The sequence below is a fragment of the Balaenoptera ricei genome, chromosome 2 (genome assembly GCF_028023285.1).
Source record: "Balaenoptera ricei isolate mBalRic1 chromosome 2, mBalRic1.hap2, whole genome shotgun sequence".
Taxonomy (NCBI): domain Eukaryota; kingdom Metazoa; phylum Chordata; class Mammalia; order Artiodactyla; family Balaenopteridae; genus Balaenoptera; species Balaenoptera ricei.
Window position 1 is genome coordinate 113955692 of NC_082640.1, and position 23344 is coordinate 113979035.

General features: G+C 48.0%; 2 protein-coding genes across 10 annotated transcripts; one reads left to right on the forward strand and one right to left on the reverse strand.

Moving 5' to 3' along the window:
• Positions 1-54: 54 nt before the first annotated feature.
• Positions 55-16618, reverse strand: PPP1R3E (protein phosphatase 1 regulatory subunit 3E). Of its 5 annotated transcripts, XM_059913898.1 has the most exons (7): positions 16581-16618; positions 16003-16083; positions 6941-7111; positions 5084-5170; positions 4643-4776; positions 864-1989; positions 55-558 (listed from the first exon to the last, which is right to left on the reverse strand). In XM_059913898.1, exons 6-7 carry the CDS (start codon positions 1278-1280, stop codon positions 133-135), a joined length of 843 nt encoding a protein of 280 aa, XP_059769881.1. In that variant the 5' UTR covers positions 1281-1989; positions 4643-4776; positions 5084-5170; positions 6941-7111; positions 16003-16083; positions 16581-16618; the 3' UTR covers positions 55-132. The 5 variants fall into 5 exon arrangements, 3 of the variants coding, with proteins under 3 accessions (XP_059769881.1, XP_059769882.1, XP_059769880.1); XM_059913899.1 differs by lacking the exons at positions 6941-7111; positions 16003-16083; positions 16581-16618 and adding an exon at positions 5337-5549 and having other exon boundaries at positions 55-555; XM_059913897.1 differs by lacking the exons at positions 6941-7111; positions 16003-16083; positions 16581-16618 and adding an exon at positions 5337-5549.
• PABPN1 (poly(A) binding protein nuclear 1) lies at positions 5597-21944 on the forward strand. 5 transcript variants are annotated; one of them, XM_059913885.1, is made up of 7 exons: positions 17259-17693; positions 17985-18099; positions 18809-18876; positions 19184-19290; positions 19758-19845; positions 19932-20083; positions 21014-21944. In XM_059913885.1, the coding sequence occupies exons 1-7, from the start codon at positions 17274-17276 to the stop codon at positions 21051-21053; spliced, it is 990 nt and encodes a 329-aa protein (XP_059769868.1). In that variant the 5' UTR covers positions 17259-17273; the 3' UTR covers positions 21054-21944. The 5 variants fall into 5 exon arrangements, with proteins under 5 accessions (XP_059769870.1, XP_059769871.1, XP_059769868.1 ...); XM_059913886.1 differs by having other exon boundaries at positions 17259-17624; XM_059913889.1 differs by lacking the exon at positions 17259-17693 and adding an exon at positions 17778-17835.
• The last annotated feature ends 1400 nt before the right edge of the window (positions 21945-23344 follow it).

The following is a 23344-nucleotide window of genomic DNA, read 5'->3' on the forward strand; positions in this document are numbered from 1 at the left end:
CCCTCCCGGGCTTTACTCCCTAGGGCAGCTCCCCGCCAATCTCGCTTTCTCCCATTCCTCCCCACCAAATCTTCGGGCTCCCCCCAGCCCCCCGGTGCCTTTGATTTTTTTCCGCCGTCGGCCACAGGCGTCTCAGATAAAGTGGATCCAGCCCTGGAGCTCCGGGGCTCCACCACTGCCCGGGTGCTCGGGCCCACGGAGAGCATAATCACGGCCGCCGTTGTTGTCCCAGAACTCGTGGCCGATAACGCGGTAGCGCAAAGCGAAAAGCAGGGCGCCACCAATGGGTGGCGCCGGCAGGCGGAAGGCGAATCGGTCGGCGCGCGGCGGGGACGGGGCCGGACCGGCGTAGGCGGCGGGCTCCTCGCGTTGGGTCCGCCAGCCGTCAGCGCTCCAGCGCACGCTCACGCGCTTCTCGTAGGCCAGGTCCAGCACGCGCGCGCTCCCGGCCACGCCCAGCGGGCCCGCCTCAGCGCGTTCCAGGCAGATTCGCTGCGTCCGCAAGCGGGCCGCGAAGCCAGGCTCGCTGGCCGGCTCCAGGGCAGCGCGCGCCTCCTGCTGGGAAAGGAGGAAAGGGGAGGAGGGAGCTCAGGAGAGGGGAGGGGAGGGGAGAGAGAGGGGCGGGATCAGGGCGAGGCACGGGACCAATCGGAAGGCCGACCTCGGCGTCCGGGCAGTCAGAGGGGAGCCCAGCTGGGAGAGTGGCCTAGAGCCACCTGCCAATGGGGACCTCAAAAGGGATGAGCGAGAGCAAACCCAGGGTTGGGTGTGGAGATGGGTGCTCCTAGATAAGTCCACTCCCATAAACCCGCCGAGGCCGAGGTGGGGAGGTCCCGGGGAAGGGGCGTACCTCTGCCGCCTACCTGGAGACCTCGGGCGCGGGTCTGGCACGGTGCGAAGTGGCGAAGGGCGTCCCTCTGCAGCTGGACCTGCACGTGGCGGGGTACCCGGGGTAGCTCTCCCGGGCGGAAGCGGCGCACCACGGCCAGCTCCAGCCCAAGCGCGTCGGCGAAACGCACTCTCTTACGGGTGTCGGGGCTGCGGCTGTGGGGCACCCGGGTACCGCTGCCTCCGGCGGGCGCAGAGCGAGCCCTGCGCCCCCGACTCGGAGCGGGAGCTCGGGATCGGGCCCCGAGGCGCGTCCCGCCTTCGCCTGGCTCCTCCTCCGGCTCCTCCTCGAGGCTGGGCCGCTGGCTGCGGTAGTAGGCGCGCTCTGTCAGCGCGGCGATGAAGCTCAGGTTGCGGGGGATGTCGGTGCGGGGGGGCCGCTCGCGAGACATGGCACCCCCCGCCCCGGCGGAGCCCTCCCGCAGCGCCGCCGCGCTGCCTTCCTTTCCTGTCTCCCACCCGCCTGGTGTCGGCGCAGAAGCTTCAGGCGCCCTTCGCAGTTGCGTACTCTCCTTGCTGTCACCTCCAGAATCCTCCACCTCAGCTCCCAGGGTATTTGACCATCACCTCCTGCGTCTCTCTGCTCTGAGCGTGCGCTCAGCGGCGCTCACTCTCCGGTCCCGCGGCCCTCGCCCACAGCCCTCTGACAGGTGGCTCCCCCATCCATCAGGAGGTGGGCACTCCAGCCTACAGGTCCTGAGTGAGACCACTCTGCCTTTTTTCTTTTTTTTTAACGGCCTCAGCCTTTCGGCACGGGAAGAGTTAACGCAGGGAGTAGAGAGTAACCTTTCCTTTTCTTTTCGGGGAAGTTTCAAAAGGCCCAGCCTGTAACTTTCTCTTCAGGGCTCAACGTCTTCTTTCCCAAACCCTAGGCTCCAGGTTTGGGAGGAAGATGGTGGGCGAAAACATGGGAAGGTCACGAAAGCTAGTTAGAGTCTCAAACAGAAGCTGAGATGTGGCACTCAAAAGGGTGGGTGGCCCATTTGAAAGAGTTCTGAGCTGAGAGTTGTGGAAAGACATAGTTTCTGGTCTCACCTCTGGTGCTATTTAGCTGCGTGACCTTGAGCAAGGCACAACTTCTCTGGACCTCAGTTTTCTCATCTGTAAAAAAGTGGATTAGAGTTCTGATCTCTAACCTGACTGTACGCTCTTTGACGGCAGAGGCTGTGTCTGATTCACGGTCAGTTTCAGCACATAGTAGGCCCTCAAATTATTGAATGAATCACCACATATCTCTCTTGGAGCTGGGGCCACGGGGTTCTAGTTCCAGTGGGAGCTCCAAGAAGGGCACAGAGCTGCTTTTTACTCTTTCATTTTTTTCTATATTAGTGGGGAAAAAAATGTGAAGTTTTGTTTAGTTTTTTTCTAACTTCCCTCCTGATCTTATGTAACACAGTGTGCTAAGTACAGTTGTTTTACAAATGCTAACTCATATAATACAGCCATCATAGGACTAGGGAGTATTATGCCTATTTTATGGATGAGAAGATTGAGGGAGAGACAGGATAGGACTCTTGCCCAGGGTCACATAAATTAATATTTGGGGAGCTGGAATTAGAAGTCAGCAGTCCCACTCTAGAGTCTACTCTTTTATCCACTTGGTTATAAGTGGATTAAAACATTTCATAGTAATAGTTAATATTCTCAGAGCATTAAAACGGGGAAACTTAGAGTGGAAATGGAATCTCTAAATTTAAAGCAACAGGAGAGTTTAACCATAAAATCACAAGTGACTAAGTTGGAAATAAATAGTGAGACATATGCTATCTTATTATTATACAATTTATTCCTGCTTGCATTTTAATTCCAGTACTAACCATAGCAATACTGTTTAGCCAGGACTCATTTTTAAAGTGATATTTTTATTTTCTTATTTTACACATATGTATATAATCCATGGACACATTCTTTTCATGTTTTAGGGTATAAAATAATGCTACAGTAATTTGTGTTACAGTCAAGCAGTTAAAAACTGTCTTCCTTGCTCTGCTAAAATATGTTATTGACAGAATAGGTAAGGTTCCACGTCAGCCTAAATGGCTCGAGGTTTTCTGGGAAAAGCTCTGTTGCCTTGTCTACAGTTTGAGCTGCCATTCCTTGGCTCTGTAGTGTTGACCTGAGAAGATCCTTGAGGTACACAGCTTTGGACCTGGTGTAATTTGTGTTGGTCCAGCAGTCTTTGTTTCTTAAACAGCCACTGCAGTGATCTTCAAACATCTGACTGGGCCTACTCAATAACTGGCCAGAGGCGTCGAGTGATTTCTTCAGTCAACATTTACTGAGGGTCTATTAGGCTATGAGGACATAAAAGTGAATAAAATTCAGTGCCTGCTCTCACCGAGCTTATAAATAAATGGGTGGGCAGACAGAAATCTATTCGGATCCTGTGACAAAAGTGTTTTTATTTCAAGTAAACGTCTTAGAAGAAATCAGGACTGCAAATGAAGGACTAGGCTAGATTATTCTATAAAAAAGAAGGCAAACTTGGGACTTCCCTGGTGGTCCAGTGCTAAAGAATCCGCCATCCAATGCAGGGGACGTGGGTTCGATCCCTGGTTGGGGAACTAAGATCCCACCTGCCGCGGGGCAACTAAGCCCGCGCGCCATAACTACTGAGCTCGCGCACCTCAATGAAAGAGCCCGCGTGCCGCAAACTACAGAGCCCACCTGCCCCGGAGGCCGCGCGCCACAACTAGAGAGAGAAAAAACCCGCACGCCACAACTAGAGAGAGAAAACCCGCACGCCACAACTAGAGAGAAGCCCGTGCACCGCAATGAAGAGCCCACACCACAAGGAAAGATCCTGCATGCCTCAACTAAGACCCGACGCAGCCAAAAAAATAAATAAATAAAATTACATTAAAAAAAAAAAAGAGGGGCTTCCCTGGTGGCGCAGTGGTTGAGAATCTGCCTGCCAATGCAGGGGACACGGGTTCGAGCCCTGGTCTGGGAAGATCCCACATGCCACGGAGCAACTGGGCCCGTGAGCCACAATTGCTGAGCCTGCGCGTCTGGAGCCTGTGCTCCGCAACAGGAGAGGCCGCGATGGTGAGAGGCCCGCGCACCGCGATGAAGAGTGGTCCCCACTTGCTGCACTAGAGAAAGCCCTCGCACAGAAACGAAGACCCAACACAGCCATAAATAAATAAATAAATAAAATAATTTAAAAAAAAAAAAAAAAGAAGAAGAAGAAGAAGAAGGCAATCTTGCTGGTGGCAGCTGGAATGATCAGCCCAAGGACAAAGGAGAAATGAGGATGGTTGAACGGATACAGTCGTAAAGGAGTGGAATAGATGGTATGTTCAGAATATTGGGGAGAACTGAGTTTGGGTTTGCAAATGGTGTGGATTCAGTTTGGCCTTGTAAATGGCATGATAACAACATTGATTACCCGAAGCAAAAAGGGACCTTGAAACAATACAGTGTTAAAGTTAAGACAAACTTTCAAATCAGAATTAGGTTGAGGCCCATCTTCTCAGTATGTGGTTTTAGGCAAATTACGTAACCTCTCCAAGCCTCACTTTCCTCATGCATAGAATGAGGATAACACAACACAAGGATTGGTGTGAAGATAAAATATCAAGTGTGTAAAGAAAGCACTTAGTACCTACTAAGTCTTCAAAATGTGTTAGTCATCACCATCTTTACAGAAAAGACCTTTCTTCTCTAGTTACCATAGAGGCAGATGGGAATACCAAGGCTTGGCCTGGAGGTAGAAGCAAAGGGAACCAGCAGGGAAGGAGAATTGGGTTACCTCTTTCGGCCTTTGGTTGGAGAGCCCTCCAAATGGAGCTGAAGGAAGTGCCAGCTGCAAGAGCTGGTGGGCCCCAATCAGAATGCCTGAGGGTGCCCTCGTGTGGATCAGCTGTGGTCAGATGGCTTCACACCCTGTGTAAACATACTGTCTTGTATAAATAATAGACATTCATGTATGTGCATATATATATGTAATCTGAAAGGATAAACATCAACCTTGACGTTGGCAACCTCCAGGAAGGGAGGTGGAATTGTGGGAAGGGCAGAGGGAGGGGGATTGAGGACTTGTATTTTTTTTCTCTACACTTCCATATTATTTGACATTATTTGACTTTTTCATAATGAGAATAAGTTCATGTGTTGGCTAGAAAGAACTAAAAAGGAAACCAATCTAATTCCAAAAAAAAAAAAAAAAAAAAAGAAGGTAAAGAAAAGTTACCTGCAGAAACTGCTTGCGATCCAAGTCCTGACTCCCTGATGCTTGGCTAAAGCCCCAGCTCACGTAGAGACCACTGGGTTAAAGGTCCTGGAGAAAAGAGGAAGTGAAGTGTTTGGTGTCTGTGTCACGCCTGCCAGTCCCACAGGATGAGGCACCTGGCAGGCAGTTCCCACCGGAATGGGAACTGCTCCTCTTTTCTGGGCACCCACTCCAGGGCTGGAAAAGTTCAACAAGTGCATGGAACATCAGAGACCTTCTGGAAATGCTGAATTTGCTCCAAGGTTTCCTGAGCCTTAGCCGGCTTCTCTGGGTAGCCTCCAGGGTCAGGAGCCCCGTCCGGCTCTCCATGCCCTCCTGGCCCTGCTCTTCCTGGCCTCCAGCGGCCCTCTCTCTTCCTGAGTTGTGGCCCTTCCCAAGCCTGCGTCCCAGCCCCGCCCCTCTCTCTGGACGCATCTCTGGGCCCCATCATCACCCGGCGCCGGGCCCTCCCTCCCACCCCCCCTTTCTCCTCCCTCCTTCCTTCCCTCCCTTCCTCCCTCTCTCCCTCCCTCCCAGCTCCTGCACCAGGAAACAGCCGGATCCTGGCAGCGGCCTGACCCGTGAGATCCCTAACCTGGCAGGCAGGCGGGGTTGGAGACTGGCTGAGGGTGGGGGTGAGGGAGGAGCTGGGCCTTTGGGCTGCACTGGGGGGAGCGGGAGTAGAGATGGTGTCGGCAGGAAGCCCTTGGCCCTGGGTTTCCCGGGAGGACAGTCATTAAACATGGATTCGGCCACACAGCTGGTAGAGCGTTGGGGGCAGGGGCCTGGTCCCGGGAGCTGCAACCCCAGCCCTTCTCAGCCCAGACCCTGATCCCTGGTCTTCCCCACCTAGCTCTGATCTCCCCCTCCCCTTCCCAGGGCTCCACGCTGGGCAGGAGGATGAAAGGCCCCAGCTGGGGGCTCCTTGCCACCAGCGCTGGGTCCTAAGAGCTGCCATCCAGGCTGGGTGAGTGTCCCTTTCCTTCTCTGTCCCGGGCAACCCTTTGCTTCTCCCCCTTTCCCTTCAGCCCCTGTCTCCTCGCCCATCTTGTGCCTCTGCCAGCATCTTCACATCTTGCCTCTGGGGAGGTCCTAAGCCCCTTCCTCTAGCCAAAAAGGTGTGTACTGTGGCGGGGTTGGTGGGGGAGGTGTAGAGGTGTCATAGAACTGTTGTTGTCTTGTTATGAAAAGAATCTAAAGTATTTTAGGTGAAATTTACTTGTTTTACATTTAATTTGGCATATTATGAATTTGAGGGCCAGCCCCTCATGCCCTGGCCCCGCACCATGGCCTAATTTCCTTGTTCTTACCCGTCCCGGCCCAGTGGTTTCTGAGATTTCCCCTCACCTCCCTCCCTGTCTCATGGGCTGGCCAAACCTGAAATGCCTCCTTCTGGGTCTCTGACCATATATTCATGCCAGTCTTTTGTGTTTGACTCCTACAGCTGCCCGGATGGCGACCCCAGCCTCGGCCCCAGACACACGGGCTCTAGTGGCAGACTTTGTAGGCTATAAGCTAAGGCAGAAGGGTTATGTTTGTGGAGCTGGCCCCGGGGAGGGCCCAGCAGCTGACCCGCTGCACCAAGCCATGCGGGCAGCTGGAGATGAGTTCGAGACCCGCTTCCGGCGCACCTTCTCGGATCTGGCAGCTCAGCTGCATGTGACCCCGGGCTCGGCCCAGCAACGCTTCACCCAGGTCTCTGATGAACTCTTCCAAGGGGGCCCCAACTGGGGCCGCCTTGTGGCTTTCTTTGTCTTTGGAGCCGCGCTGTGTGCTGAGAGTGTCAACAAGGAGATGGAGCCACTTGTGGGACAAGTGCAGGAGTGGATGGTGGCCTACCTGGAGACGCGGCTGGCCGACTGGATCCACAGCAGCGGGGGCTGGGTAAGAAACTCCTCCATTGCTGCCCTGCACATCCCTCTGAAAAGTTGGTCACCGGGGGGAAGACGGGGGCTCTGGCTGGAGCTGGGGGCGGCTGTGCTGGGAATGAGGCGCGGGGGCGGAGTCTCCCTGTTTGGGTGGAATCAGATGCCCTCACTCTGGGTATCACTGGACTCTGCGCTCCAGGGCTGCCACGCAGTCATCGCTGGGTGGGCTCATGGTCCAAAGCAGAGGACAGAATACACAGTAGACAGTGTAGTGCCTGCAGAGAAATGGCATCCAGCCATCAGAACTTTTTTACACCTGAGTACATGGCATGGGGGGGTCAGGGATCAGGGATGGGTGGTGGTCAAGGCAAGCCTCGGCAAAGGATGCCAGTTCTGAGCAGAATTTTTGGCCAGGGAAAGGATGGGATTCAGTTGAGGTAGAGAAGGGCAAATGAGCCAGGCGCTCAGGGGGGGATCAGAGGGGCTGGCGGCCAGGAGCTTGGGCCAGAGAGGAGCTGGGGGTGGGGTAGTGCTTGCAGTGGATGGAACTGGAACTCTCCCTCTCCTCTTTTCTCCACTCTTTCCTCTCCTGATATCCCTTTCTCCTTCTTTCTCTCCTACTTCCCTTCTCTCCCACAGGCGGAGTTCACAGCTCTATACGGGGACGGGGCCCTGGAGGAGGCGCGGCGTCTGCGGGAGGGGAACTGGGCCTCAGTGAGGACAGTGCTGACGGGGGCCGTGGCACTGGGGGCCCTGGTAACTGTAGGGGCCTTTTTTGCTAGCAAGTGAGAAAGTCCAGGGCCAGGTGGGGCCAGGTGTGGCTGGGGGACAGGAGAGCAGGAACAGAGCAGAGGAATGCCCTTGGAAGAAGTGGGGGAAAGGCTGGGCATGGAACGGGGATGGGAAGGGGCAAGGTAGTGTGCAAGAGAGCTGAGTGTGCCAGGCAGGCGGTTGAAAGAGTGAACTGGAGATATTGCAGAATGTGTTGGGAAAGTCAGGAGATGGAGTCATTCCAGGGTTGGGGGGAGGTGGGAGGGATCATGCCTATAGGTGTAGGCACACGAAACTCTACCTAGAGCTTGATTTGCAGCCCCGAGGAAGGTGAACTTGCATAAGGGGTTGGCGTCTCCTTTGAATGAGTGAGATTTGGGGCAAACACAGAAGGAACATCCCTTTGGAATGGGAGCTTGGGGTTCTCAGGGGATAGGGAGAGGTGGCTGTGACCATGGGCTGCTGGGACATGCGTGTGCATGTGCACGGGTGCTCGTGTGCATGCTGGGCTGCTTGTCTAATCTGGCGGCAGTGGGATTCCTCGAGGAGAAAACATTCCCTCTTGCAGTGGTGAGAACAAGGGGCAGCTCTCTGTCCCTCCTCCCAACATCCCCTCCCCTCTCCCCTTGTCCTGCTGCCTCAAGGCTGAGGGAGAAACACTGTATCCAGACTGAGGGCTCTGGCCACTTTTCTGCAGAAAGTCGTCAGCAGGGCTTTGGAGAGAAGAGCAGTTCTGTAGCTGGCCTTGTTCCTTCATTGTCCCCCTTCCTTGTGCATCACGCACTTGCTGCTGCCTCCTGGGCTCTGACAGAAAGGCAGGGCTGCGGAGCCTGCGGGGGGTGGAGGCTTCAGGAGCTGGAGCTGCCTGCTGCCCTCCTCTCCCACTGGGGCACACTGGTGCCTAAAGTGTTCCCTATCTCTGGGACCTTTTGTACCCAAACTTAAACTCTAAATTGGGGCTCTTACTAATTTTCCTTTTGAGTGTGTGGACGTAAATGCAGATCTGGAATACAGTCTGGGTCCTGCACTGTGTCTCGGAGAGACTGTTGATGTCTTGAGAGGAACATTCCAGCTCTGAACCCCATGAATGTGAGGGTGACGTGTACTCCGTGACCGGCCTATTCCATGTGGTGGGCTTTGGTGCTGCTTTATTAAGGGCCAGGTGTCTGGGTTCCACAGTACCTCCCAGGACCTAGAAACATTGGTATTTTCTTGGAAGCCACGCTGTTTGCATGGGTTTTACTTGTCTGTACCTCAGAGTCTGAGGATGTTAACTTTAGAGCTCCCTGTCCTCTAGAACAGATTCAGATGACAGCTTTTTCTTTTGAGAAAGACATGATTTCACTCCAGATGTATGCCCTGAGCCAACCTCACTGCTGCACTTTCCTAGGTGCTAAAATTGCTGCTCTCCAATGCTGACTTCTTCTGACACAGTGCTCTAGAACCCTGCCCTTGATCCTGAGCACTGACCAGCTTAGCTAGACCATGGTTGACTCTTGGAGATTTTCACTTGGTCCCAGAATGTGGCAACATAGTTGTACTCACTAGAATGTGGGACCAAAATTGGCCTCAGGTGTTTAGCTCAGACTTTTGCTTTTGAGAGAGGGCTGCACTTTTTAACGGTTATTTATAGGGGAGGCGGTGGACTGCATGGGCCACTTGGTCTGTTGTGAGTATGCTGGTACCAGGCACTCAGAGCCAGTCCGTGGCAGGCATTTGGGGTGGGGGGGTGTCTCTGACTTGCTCAGGACAAACTAGGCCAGTGGTTTTCCAACTGCTTGGCAGAGCCCCGAAGTTTCCTAGGGGTTGCCTCAGGAGTCCTTGGGGGAGATGAAGCGGGGGCACTGAGCAGGCCAGGCGACTTGCCCTCAAACAGAACAGCTCCCCTGTAGCTGTCTTACATATCGGGGTTCAGGGTAAGATTTTATTTGCATTAAGGGGTTTGCTGCTGAAAAACAAAGTTGGAAAACCACTGACTAGACCGTCAGCTCCAAATTGGAGCCTGTGCTCCCCCAGGTTTGGGTCAGATTCTTCCCCCTACCCTCTACCATAGGACGCCTAGCCCTGGTAGCTTTCCTGGGGACCTTTAGCAAACAGAGGTAGCAGGGACCGTGGTCAGGTTACCAAAAAGCCCGGCTCTGAGGCCTTCACACCTGGGTGGAAGGAGAGGCTGTTTTCTGAAAGGGTAAAAGGGCTTGGTCTGGATTCCCGGAAGCATAGCTTGGATGGGACCACAGAGGGCAGTTTTGACCTGTCCTGCCCTTCTGAGCTTGAGGGGGAATGGAAACCCCAGAGACTCTTCTGTCAGGGAAAACTAGCGACTCTCTTCTAGAGCCATATAGTTCCTTGGGATTAGCTCTTGGCCAAGAAGGCTGAGTATGGCTCCCAATTTTTAAATCCATTTCATTTTTTAAAAAATAAGGGAAATAAATCTTATTGCCATTTTTCAGAGATTAAATAGGTGGAGAGGGTGTTTCTTGCTCTCCAGAGCCCAAAGGGACAAATAGGGACTTTGCTTAGGCCAAGGAAGGAGCAGAGGTAGGGCAACTAGGTCCTGCACTTATTAATCCCACTCCCCACTTATTCTAGGGCATACACTATTTTACTTTTTTAAAATCATAAAGCGGCGGGAGAACAGATTTGGTTAGTTTAGAAGAAAAGAAAAAGCTCTATAAATATAAATATATATTCCTGTATTTTTATTTAATAATTTATAAATACCAAGTTCATTTGACTTTTATTTTTGTGTAATATGTAATGGTCGTATTAAAAAAATAAATAAATAAAGCCCAGAAGTTTAATGAGAAGGACTGAGCAGGGTTTGTGACTTCTATACTGTATAGCCTGGGGTCAGGACATTTCTTGATCTGATCATCTCATCATGACCTTGTTAAGGCCAAGAATTAGATTAATAGGGATTTGGGAAAGTATTGAGGTAAAAAGATTAAAAAAAAAAAAAAAAAAAAAAAGGAGGGAATTCCCCAGCGGTCTAGTGGTTAGGACTCTGCACTTTCACTGGCGAGGGCCCGGGTTCAATCCCTGGTCAGGGAACTAAGATCCCACAAGCTAAGCCATGCAGCCAAAAAAAAAAAAAAAGAAAAAAGAAAATCAGAGTTGTTCTCCCATCCCCCCATCCTAGCCAAATGCCCAAAGCCAAGAACTCCATCTGTGCCAACCCAAGCATTGAGAGGGTGTGTGTATATGGTACTTTGGGATGGCCACAACAAAACCCAAAACAAAACAAAGAAAACCTACCAAAAATCTTTATGATGTAATCAAGTCCCCTGTTGTGGTTCAGCCGCTAAATCTGAAGTATGTGATAATGAGCATTTTTCCTCAATATCCTGCTGCCTACTTCAGACTTAAAATAAGTCTGGCAAAAATGGAGCCCTTGCTTACTTTCTTGCTCCCCTGAGACATTTGGTTTCAGCCATTGTAATGCAAACTGCTAAACTGGATGGGATCTACAGGAATTGTTCAGCCCATCCCTCTGTACTTCTAGTCTAGGACCACATCAAAATCATGTCTGACAGGAGTAGTGATCTTAATTTTAAATTACAAATGGGAGTTTCTAGTCTTTCTATAATCCAATGCAGTATAATGGTATTTGGGCTTATGTGTTAAATTGTAGTGAGAAATACACTGTTTAGAGGAATCCAGTGTTGTATTTCTATTCTCTCTATACAGAAAAATCTATGGGACAAGCCACGTTAAAATCAGAGAGTGGCTTGGTGAACATGGCTCTAGGGAAAAGGGAATTAGATGCTCTTAATAGTTAATATCGTCAGGCTATGATAGCTAGTGTATTTATCCCTACTGCAGTTTGACTGGTTTATAGTTTGCCTAATTCCAAAAAGCATTTGCAGCATCTTACTATAATACACAAAAGACAAAACAATAGGAAAATATAGATTTTTAAAGTAAGGGTAAAGGGAAAATTGAAATATTATAATAAAATGACAGCAAAAGGAAAACTAACACGGAAAAGCATTCTATAAGCAGTATTCCCAAATACTAAAGCTAGGCTATGAATTCAACTCTGAGCTTCTTGGCAGCTAAAGAAAATTGGAATACACAATGAGATTCACATCCCTCTTAAGATTTATAAAACCTTTCAGTTCCTCAAGGTAGGCAAAAAGTTTTGTGGCTCTTCTGAGAAGACACTGAGTGACATAGTGGACACCACCCTCTATAACACCTGACAGCAAATATGATGTTGAGTTTTACACTACCGTTTCTTTCAGAAACACCAAATGGGGATTCAGCAGGTCCTAAGCTTGTTCTATCAGGATTGTCACAGTTTAGCTCAAATATGCTCTATGATGCCATAGTTTAAAATAGGGCTAAATTTCAGACTATCTAAATGGACAGATGGATTGTTTATTCTTCAGACAGTTCTCTGTGAATGTTATTTCTCCAAATGATACTTTTGATAAAAATTGGGCAACATTTAGTTACACTTTCTAGCAAATGGATGGATTATAAATATTCTGTGTCTTTAGTTGACAGCAGATGCTTTGAAAACTTTAAAAGCTGCCTTAAATGTGGATACAGGTGAGATACAAATAAATTAACAATATTTTAAAAATCAACAGAAAACATAATATAATGGAATGCTGTCTAGTTTTTTATTCATTCAGTCATTCATTCATTCAGCAAATATTCAAGCATCTTAGGTGTGCTGAGGACAATTCTAGGCATTGAGGTAGAGAAGTGAACAAATAGGCACAAATTTCTGCCTTCATGTTACTTTCATTCTAGTAATGGAAACAAACAAAAGCTAAATACCTACCTACATAAATAAATTTCACAACATTCATTAACATAACATTTCATGTTAGGTGCCAAATGCTATGGAGAAAAATAATTCATTAGGGCAGGATTGGGAAGGTGTATGTATAGGTTTCAATGTTAAGTAGAGTGAGCGGGGCAGGCCTCATTTCTAAGGTAACTTCTGAGTAAAGTCATGAAAAAGGAAATTGGAAAAATATTTTTATTGACATGGAAAAATATTTCTGTTATCTTATTAGGTAAAAAAGAAAATAGATTAGAAAACAGAATATATGGTATGATCCCACTTTGCTAAAAAAAATATGTATATACACACACATATATATACCTCTATATGTATTTGTGTATTGAAAGTTTCAGGAAGGGTATATGCCAAAATATCATTAGTGATTATCTCTGGGTGGTAGATTTTATGGGTGATTTTATTTTTTCTTTTTGCTATCAGTATTTCAGGATTTTTTGATAAGGAACATATAAAAAAGAAGTTTTTCAAGTACAAAGTTTTCTAAAAGTTAACCAAGCAGAATGGAAATTAAGCAGCCCAACAGAGGCTCCTTCTCACTTAAATGGCCACCCCACTTCCATGCAAGGTTGGACCTAGGGAGTTAAGGTAGGTCGGGCCAGACTTTGCATTAGAAAGTAATTGGAGTTGGCTCCAAAACAGAGGTAAGTAAATGATCAAGGCTCCAAGGTTCTTTGTCAACATTGTCCAATAAAAATATAATGCAAGCCATGTAAAGCAACTATACTCCAATCAAAATTTTTAAAAAGTCAAAAAAAAAAAAGAAATATAATGCAAGCCACATATGTAGTTTTACGTTTTTTAGTAGCCTCATTAAAAAAACCAAAAAGAAACAGGTAAAACTAATTTTAATAGTATTTTTTTAAACCCAGTATATAAAGACTACTATAATTTCAATCTGTAATTAATACTGAACAATTATTAAGTTATTTTACATAAGTATCTTTTTCATCCTGAGTCTCTGAAATTCAGTGTATATCTGACACTTCCAGCACATCTCAATTCAGAGCACCATTCACATTTCAAGTGCTCAGTAGCCACGTGTGACGAGTGGCTACCATGTTAAACAATGTACTTCTATATTAGAGGGAATTATTGCAGCCAGTAAAGGTAAAATTTTCAAAGCAGGAGTTAAAAATGGGGATGAAACTATTAGGAAGCGAAGTATTTATATGTTTAGTGAGAAAAGTTTTCCCTTCTGGACAGAACTGGACATGCCCTCATCCATTTTTACTGATTTAATTCTCCTTTTCTCAACTCGACAGATCATTCACTTTTGTTAACATACTTTTTCTTCTTCTAGGGCAAAACATCACTGAGTTTCAGTTTTTCCGAAACTCCATGGCCCTCTATTGATAGGTTATTACTGATGCAAAAGTATACTTATAATGGGTGAATCTTACATCATTACATACCAATTAAAAAAAAATTTCATTCTCAGAGGAAAACTTATCTCTTTGATGTTCTCTATGCATCAACAACAGGCAGGATATAAAATTATTACAGAAGATCATCCATTCAGTTAACATTTATTGAGCACACAGTGATAGCCAATGGCAATACAAATATAATTAAGAAGGTGTCCCTGCCTTTTACACTTCCAGTCTAATAGGGAAGTATATTACAGATCACCATTCAAATATCTTTTTAAAATGTGTTTGTAAAAGTAATCATGCTTATTAGAGTAACTTTGGAAGCTGGAGTGTTTTTTTAAATTTTAAATAAAAATAACATATGATATTGTGGAAAAAATCATAGAACATAGAAAATTATAAAGAAGATCAATCATAATAAGCCTACTACCCAGAGAGAATCACAATTAACATTTTGGTATATTTCTTTTCCATCAGTTGTCTGTGCTTATATTTTATGATCATACTGTATATACAATTTTGTACACTGCAATTCTGCTTACCATTATATTGCAAGCATTGTCCTTGTCATTAAAAATGTTTTGAAGACATAATGACTCTTAAAATTACATATATGTGTGTATAACAATTTTCCTGAAAAGTGCCCACTTGGACAATCAAGTTGTTTACATTTTTTTTCACTTTGATGAACATCTTTATTCTCAAATGTTTATCTAGGTTTTAGATTATTTCTTTAGAACAGATTATAAGAAATACAATTACTGTGTTAAGAATCTCAACATTTTAAAAACTTTTGTTGCATATTGCCAAAGAACAGATTGTACTGGTTCTTATTCCTTTTTTTCTCCAATGCCCAAGTTGTTTTTTTAAAAAATCAGATATACATAATTTTAATCATACTTTATATACAATTTTACATCCTACTTCTTTGGCCTAACAAAAATTATTTTTATAAGTTATCACACACTACGTGTAAACCTTTTTGTAAAAAAAAATAGGTGCATAAAAAAATAAAAATAGGTGCATAATAATCTTGTGATGTAATTATAGTTTGCCTAAACATTTATCTATTATTGGAATTCAGTCTTTTTCCAGCTTCAGCATTGTACGTAATGTTATCTTTGTGTATTAAAACAGACCTTATAGTAATTTTGATCTGAGCTTTGAAATCTGGTTTTGGATTCCCTGCTCACTTCTAATTAGTTATGACTTGGGGGAGTTACTTCATTCTTTCCTCATCCCTAAAAAAGGTTATGGTTTTTGGGACTATTTGCTTCATAATGTTGTTATGAGAGTTCAATGAGATAACATAACAAGGAGTCTAGGATGGTACCTGTTACAAAATCAAGTGCTCAACAAAACTGGGGTTCAAAGGCATTATTTTAAAAATCACATTTCCCTTAATTGGCTTTCTTAGTTTAAATTAGGTATCAATAAACATCCAAGTCTTGATTTGGTTAAAATCAGTAGAAAAGATTTTTCTTCCAGCAAACTTACAATCTTTTAGAGCTTGTCTGCGGTGCTCAACTGAGTTCTCCCAGACCACTGAAGCTGAGATGGCTGATGAAGTAATTTTCAGTGAAATTTTAAGCAACTGTGACTCTGCTCCAAGTTCTCCTGTTCGTGAGGTAAGGATTTGTGTGAAAAAATGAGGGTGAGGGGAAGAGTGGGGTATACTGTGAAGCTTTTGACTTTTGATTTGCTAGTAGGGATCTCCTCTTGTTCAAATCCCTCTACCCAAGTCATGCACATCCTCTCCAGGTTGTTTGAATAACTATTTGTTTGGGCTCATGTGAATCTGGCTCTCAAACCATAGCTTGGTCTGGCTGCAACTATCCCTCTTGCAAACTTAGCACTGCCGTTCCTTCCTTTTTAATAAATGTGTAGGATCACCACTAAGCTATGGCAACCCTGCTTTCCAGGGCTAGGTCTCATTGGTATCTCAGAGTGCAACGGTGAGGTGGAATTCCTCTGGGGTTTGAAGGAGGGTCTGGGAAAGCATTGTAGATGAAAGCTGGCACCCAGATCCCCAGTCAATGTATCCTTTGGTCAACAAACATTTATTTGGATACTTACTATGTGCTAGGCATATTGCCCCACGGTGGAGACGCAAATGTAGATAGAATCCAGCCTCTCACCTCCAAACTCTCACAAGCTCTAGTTAGGAAAGGAAGCACAAAATGATTAAGTGCACAGTGGAGGTAGGCCCGCTTGTCATGGGAGAGGAGGGGAGGCCAGTTAGTGGAAGGCTTCACAGGGGAGGTGATGACAGGGTTTGCAGTAGTCTGGCTGAAGAGGCACTGCGTGTACAGAAGCACAGACCTGGGTGCAGATACACCCAATGGAATGAAGAGTGTGGAAACAACATTCACGAAGTAGCCTGGTCTGGAGGTCTCCAAGGCCTCGGTAAGGAGTTTTGAGAGTTAACCTGGCCAGTGTGGATTGGAGTGGTGACCCATTGGAAGCTGACCCATTAAGCGGCTGCAGCAAACAGTCCAAGCAAGAGAAGAATGAAACTGGGGCATGAGCAGAATGCTTGGAAAGTATGCCTGTACAGGAAGACAGCACATACAAGGCTCATGACTAGTACTGGAGTGAGGATTCCTCCCTGCTTTCTGGTTTGGGGAGACCTGGTGGATGGTGGTGCCAATAACCTGGGTGGGAAAAAAAAGCTCCTTCCTGGAGAACGCCATTCAGAACCCTCCATTTTCAGCAACATCCCACCGACTGGTGCATTCCTGGTAGAAGACCAGTTTCCAGAAACCGCCGCAGTGTTTCCGGCTTCTGCCTTCCAAGAGGTCACTAGCTGGCAACCAGCAGCATCAAGATGGCGGCCTCCTAAAGACCAGTCATGTGACCTCGGGTTTCCCTCACTGGGAGCCCGGCAGTCCATTCGGGGGCAAGGTTCACCTGTCACGAAATGGGTGTCAGCCCTTCGAATCTCGCGAGCCAATCGGCATCTGAGGCTGGGCCACTTCGGCGAGGCGATCGGAAGATTGGTCCTTTCCACTAGCCTTGCCAGCGGCCAATCACCGAGCGTCATACTTCGCGGACCCGCCCTCAGGCGGGGGAGAAGCAGGAATGTCGTCACTGTTAGGCGGTATTGTTACCTAAGGACTTGAGAAGAGGTGGGATGTGTGTTGATTGACAGACCGATTTCTCCTACCGGGATTTGAGAATTTGGCGCAATCCCCCGCCTTAGGGGTGGGGTCTTATTTGATTGCCAAGTAATATTCCCCAATGGAGTCCTAGCTCGTGGTGACGGGCAGGCTGCTTGACTAATGAATCCTCGGCGTGGCCGGCGCAGCTCTCCAATCGCTGGGCGGCTGGCCCCAGTCTGAGCGGCGATGGCGGCGGCGGCGGCGGCGGCAGCAGCAGCGGGGGCTGCGGGCGGTCGGGGCTCCGGGCCGGGGCGGCGGCGCCATCTTGTGCCCGGGGCCGGTGGGGAGGCCGGGGAGGGGGCCCCGGGGGGCGCAGGGGACTACGGGAACGGCTTGGAGTCTGAGGAGCTGGAGCCTGAGGAGCTGCTGCTGGAGCCCGAGCCGGAGCCCGAGCCCGAAGAGGAGCCGCCCCGGCCCCGTGCCCCCCCGGGAGCTCCGGGCCCTGGGCCTGGCTCGGGAGCTCCCGGCAGCCAGGAGGAGGAGGAGGAGCCGGGACTGGTCGAGGGTGACCCGGGGGACGGCGCCATTGAGGACCCGGTGAGGGAAGGAGGGCGAGCGAGCAGGCCGGCGACCGGCCGGCCGTGTCACGGGAGGCCCAGAGCTCAGGCGAGCGGGAGGCGGGCGGGGGATGGGGGTGGGCGGGGAATAACGTGGCTGGGGCCGGGCTGGGGACGCAGCCTCGACCGCCAGAAGGGGCCCAGCCGGGTTGATTTGGGCGTCATGGGTGCCTAGTGTTGTTCTAGAGAAGGTAGCTTGCTTTTCTTTTCATTATGACCCTCGTGTGCGGCGAGAGAAATGGCCGAGCATGGCTGGGGCCGCGCGCCGAAGGAGAGCAGGGTAGAGCCCCTGCGTTGGTTCCTCTTAAGCTGTTCTCCATACTCTCCCCACTCATTGTAGGAGCTGGAAGCGATCAAAGCTCGAGTCAGGGAGATGGAGGAAGAAGCTGAGAAGCTAAAGGAGCTACAGAACGAGGTAGAGAAGCAGATGAATATGAGTCCACCTCCAGGCAATGGTGAGTAACTGGCGGTTGCACGCGGAACCCGGGTCCTGAGATTGGAAGGGTTATCGGAGCATGGTTTATATGGAATTAGATGCTCGGAACCTTGGAGCTGCTTGTCTGAGCAATTATTGGGCAGTTGCTGCAGTCATAGTCCATTGTGTGTTTTTCTGACCTTTGTGAGACGAGGCCTGTGTTTTGGTGATGGTAGTCTTGTGCCTCCCTTTGTCCCTGTTACAAATGTGTTGCTCTTTGTTCTTAGTCTTCCACTACCCTTTTCGGAGGTTGCCAGCTGGTATTTGACCTTCAAGTCCAATAGTTCTTCTTTCAGTTGGAGACCTTTAGTTAGGAGTCCTAAGAGAAACTGCTCAGCTGCAGGGGGTTTCTCCTCTAATCTAGAAATGTCCAGTCTCAGCCGACTTAATTTTGTTCACTTTTCAAATCATTTTAACCAAAGCTACTCAATAGGGACTTGATTTGGGGGCAGGAGGGAATTCCTGTATTGTTTTCTTTGATTTTTAAGACTGTATTAATCTATTCCTTAATTTTTCAAGTATTTAGTGAGCATCTACTGCATGCTAGACTTTTCTAGGTAATGGGTACAGCAGGGAACAGAACAGACCAAGATCTTTACCTTTGCTGCTGCTTGTGGTGGTGGTAGTGGTGCATAGATTGGCCAAGTAGAAAACAAGCGTTTTTTTCCTGATCCTTTTTTTCTTGAAAGCTGGCCCAGTGATCATGTCTATTGAGGAGAAGATGGAGGCTGATGCCCGTTCCATCTATGTTGGCAATGTATGTACCAGAGCCTTGACTGGGGTTGGGGAAAGCTCTTAGTTTGGGGGATTATTTATTAGGAGTCTTGAAAGGAACCATTTCCAGGGTAGGTGGTGAATTTAAGGGGTGGAGGGAGGGTTGGAATGAGGTGAAAGGTAATGGTGATTAGCAGAGGCTCTGGGGTTGGAAGGAAAAGAGGTTAGTTCCTTAGAGAACTAGATATTGATGTGCTTTGGTGTGTATGGATGGCCCAGTGCAAAGGCTAGGCAGGGTACCTGTGGAGATGGGAGTTTGCCCTGTTACCTGTGAAATGTACCCCCCACAGGTGGACTATGGTGCAACAGCAGAAGAGCTGGAAGCACACTTTCATGGCTGTGGTTCAGTCAACCGTGTTACTATACTATGTGACAAATTTAGTGGCCATCCCAAAGGGTAAGTGGGGAAGTTGAGGTCGTTTTAGTCACAGTTAAAAAATAGATAAATTATGTTTTATATTGAGCAGTAAGTTACCTAGATGTTAAAGTAAGTAGTCTTCATCTTTTAAGATAGGTGTTAATGTTGATACATATCAAGGATTGCACATAAAATTGCCTTCAGGGGCCCAACAGATAACAGAGGTTGGGGCTGGGTGTGGAGGGATCATGAACTATAAGGGGGGAGCGCCTTCTGCTTGGCCCCCACCTTTTTCTGCCTTGCGGAAATCCAGGCCCTCTGTATCCTATCTTATAATTTTCCAAGAGTAGCTGCAAATTTTGATTAAAATCTTCCATTAAGAATTTTTTTGACAAATAGTCAAAAACATGAACACACTGTACTCAAACAAAGCATGTCTGCAAGTTGGATTTGACCTGTGAGCTGCTATTTGTATCCTCAGATAAAGTGGCAATTACCCTTTTCAGGTTTGCATATATAGAGTTCTCAGATAAAGAGTCAGTGAGGACTTCCTTGGCCCTAGATGAGTCCCTATTTAGAGGAAGACAAATCAAGGTAAGCCCTGTGCCCTTTGCTGTTGTGGTTCTCTGTAAGCTCTCCAGGTTGGCTCTAAGGCATTGTGTTGTACGTGTCACTCTCAGGTGATCCCAAAACGAACCAACAGACCAGGCATCAGCACAACAGACCGGGGTTTCCCGCGAGCCCGATACCGTGCCCGGACCACCAACTACAACAGTTCCCGCTCTCGATTCTACAGTGGTTTTAACAGCAGGCCCCGGGGTCGTGTCTACAGGTCAGGATAGATGGGCTGCTCCTCTCCCCCGCCTCCCATGAGCCCTGTATGCTTCCTTCTCTCCTCATCTGAGGAACCTCCCTCCTTTACCCTCCCCTTGGTTCCGGGGACTTGGTCTCCTGCCTGTGCAGGGTGAGGAAGGTAGTTGCAGGCCAGGAGGCCAGTCTCATCTTTTTCTGGAGCAGGAATTGGTGATAAGGGCTGGATCTCTCCACCCTGTTCTGAGAGATGCTTCTCCACCCAGCCTTTTTTTCCTTGAGAGTTGATGGCAGTGAAGGTGTTTACACAGAACGCCCGGGAAGAACAGGGCCTCAGAGCAGTGAAAGCGCTGCTTGGACATTTGCTGCTTTTCCCAGAGTTAGGGAGGGGCTGAAGTTTGAACCTCCCTTGGAAGAAAACCAGAGGCTAGTTGATCCTCCTCAACAGCCATGTGGGAGGATATCGAGATATTTACGCTTTAGCCAGTCTTTTGCAACTTTCTCGCTGGGCCTAGTGTGGCACCCATGTTGTTGTTTCACTTTACTTCCATTTCTTTACATTTAAATAGACAGTTTAGGCATACAGACCTTGGCTTTTCGTAAGATTTACCTGTCTGCTCCCAGGAGTTAGGGAGGATCTGTTGGTGAGAGCCTCGCTTTTAAGAGCTGTGGAGAACTGAAATCTGGATAAACAATGAGTCCTTTTTCTTGCCCCTATGTCTCAGATGCATTTCTTTATTGCCACTGTTTGGCGAGGTAATAACAGTTAATTCCCCACTCCCATTTGCCAGGTGTGTCACTATTTCTGGGATTGTGGGGGTCAGTTTTAGGACTTGGGAAACTTCTTTCCCCTCTGCCCTTCTCAATAACTGGGGCGAGGGCCCACGGGGAGGGGCTTGTACTGAACTATTTAGTGATCATGTTAACACCTAACTCTCCTTCTTTCTTCCAGGGGCCGGGCTAGAGCGACATCATGGTATTCCCCTTACTAAAAAAAGTGTGTATTAGGAGGAGAGAGAGGAAAAAAAGAGGAAAGAAGGAAAAAAAAAAAGAATTAAAAAAAAAAAAAAAAGAAAAACAGAAGATGACCTTGATGGAAAAAAATATTTAAAAAAAAAAAAAAAAGATATACTGTGGAAGGGGGGAGAATCCCATAACTAACTGCTGAGGAGGGACCTGCTTTGGGGAGTAAGGGAAGGCCCAGGGAGTGGGGCAGGGGGCTGCTCATTCACTCTGGGGATTCGCCATGGACACGTCTCAACTGCGCAAGCTGCTCCCCCTGTTTCCCTGTCCCCCTTTGCCCCCTTGCGGGCTGCTCAAGGGTAGGTGGGCATGGGTGGTAGGAGGGGTTTTTTTTACCCAGGGCTCTGGAAGGACACCAAACTGTTCTGCTTGTTACCTTCCCTCCATCTTCTCCCTAGCTTTCACAGTCCCCTCCTGCCTGTTCCTGTCCTGCCAGGTCTACCACCCACCCCACCCCTCTTTTCTGGCTCCCTGCCCCTCCAGATTGCCTGGTGATCTGTTTTGTTTCCTTTTGTGTTTCTTTTTCTGTTTTGAGTGTCTTTCTTTGCAGGTTTCTGTAGCCGGAAGATCTCCGATCCGCTCCCAGCGGCTCCAGTGTAAATTCCCCTTTCCCCTGGGGAAATGCACTACCTTGTTTTGGGGGGTTTTGGGGTGTTTTTTGTTTTTCAGTTTTTTGTTTTGTTTTGTTTTCCTTTGCCTTTTTTTCCCTTTTGTTTGGAGGGAATGGGAGGAAGTGGGGACAGGGAGGTGGGAGGTGGATTTTGTTTATTTTTTTAGCTCATTTCCAGGGGGTGGGAGTTTTTTTTTTAATATGTGTCATGAATAAAGTTGTTTTTGAAAATAAAAAATGTTTGGCCTTTTGGGTGTATGGATTATTTATCTTCCTGTTGTCTCTTAAATCCCAGATGGCTGTTAATTCTCCTTTCTGGAAGTGCTGGTGTTGTGGAGGGGAAGTTCCCACCTAAGGAGTAGGAGTCAGAAGTACAACTAGCAGGAACATTGTGTGTTTAGCTGAGCTTGATGGGGTTTTCTGGAAAGCATGTAGCCCTGATTGGCATTTGAGAGGTACATTAAATGAGCCTGGGAATATAAAGGAATGGCCAGATTAGAGTGCTCTCTAATAGCACTTTAGTGTGTCCTCTTGATAAAATTTATGTGCAAATGAATTATCCACACCAACAGCACTAGATTCTTATGTTGGGATTTGGGTAGCCTTTTTTGTCTTCTCTATCCCAAGGTAGGCTCAGAAAATGAGGAAAAAAAAAATTAAGGCTTCCGTGGTGACTCTGGTTAAGAATCCGCCTGCCAATGCAGTGGACACAGTTTCAAGCCCTGGTCCAGGAACATCCAACGTGCCCCAGAGCAACTAAGCCCATACGCCACAACTACTGAGCCTGCACTCTAGAACCCGCGAGCTACAACTACTGAGCCCATGTGCCACAACTACTGAAGCCCGCCTGCCTAGAGCCCGTGCTTTGCAACAAGAGAAGCCACTGCAGTGAAGCCTGTGCATCGCAACAAAGAGTAGCCCCCACTCGCCGCAACTAGAGAAAGCCTGTGCGCAGCAACGAAGACCCAACGCAGCCAAAAATAAATAAGTAAAAAAATTTATTTATTAAAAAAAGTTAACATTTAGTTAAAGATAATTGCAGAGCTTATGTTCTCTTCTCTAGCAGTTCAGTGGCCACTTAATATGTTCAGCTCACTTGTTTTTGTTTTTCTATAAATTTATTTTTATTCATTTATGGCTGCGTTGGGTCTTCGTTGCTGCATGCGGGCTTTCGTTGCAGTGAGCGGGGCCTACTCTTCATTTCAGAGCACGGGCTCTGGGCATGCAGGCTTCAGTAGTCATGGCACGCAGGCTCAGTAGTTGTGGCGCATGGGCTTAGCTGCTCCACAGCATGTGGGATTCCTGGACCAGGGCTCGAACCCGTGTCCCCTGCGTTGGCAGGCAGATTCTTTTTTTTTATATATATGTACTTCTCGCAGTTGCATTTAAATAATTTATTTTTATTTTTGGCTGTGTCGGGTCTTCGTTTCTGCGTGAGGGCTTTCTCTAGTTGTGGCAAGTGGGGGGCCACTCTTCATCGCGGTGCACGGGCCTCTCACTATCTCAGCCTCTCTTGTTGCGGAGCACAGGCTCCAGACGCGCAGGCTCAGTAGTTGTGGCTCACGGGCCTAGTTGCTCCGCGGCATGTGGGATCCTCCCAGACCAGGGCTCGAACCCGTGTCCCCTGCATTGGCAGGCAGATTCTCAACT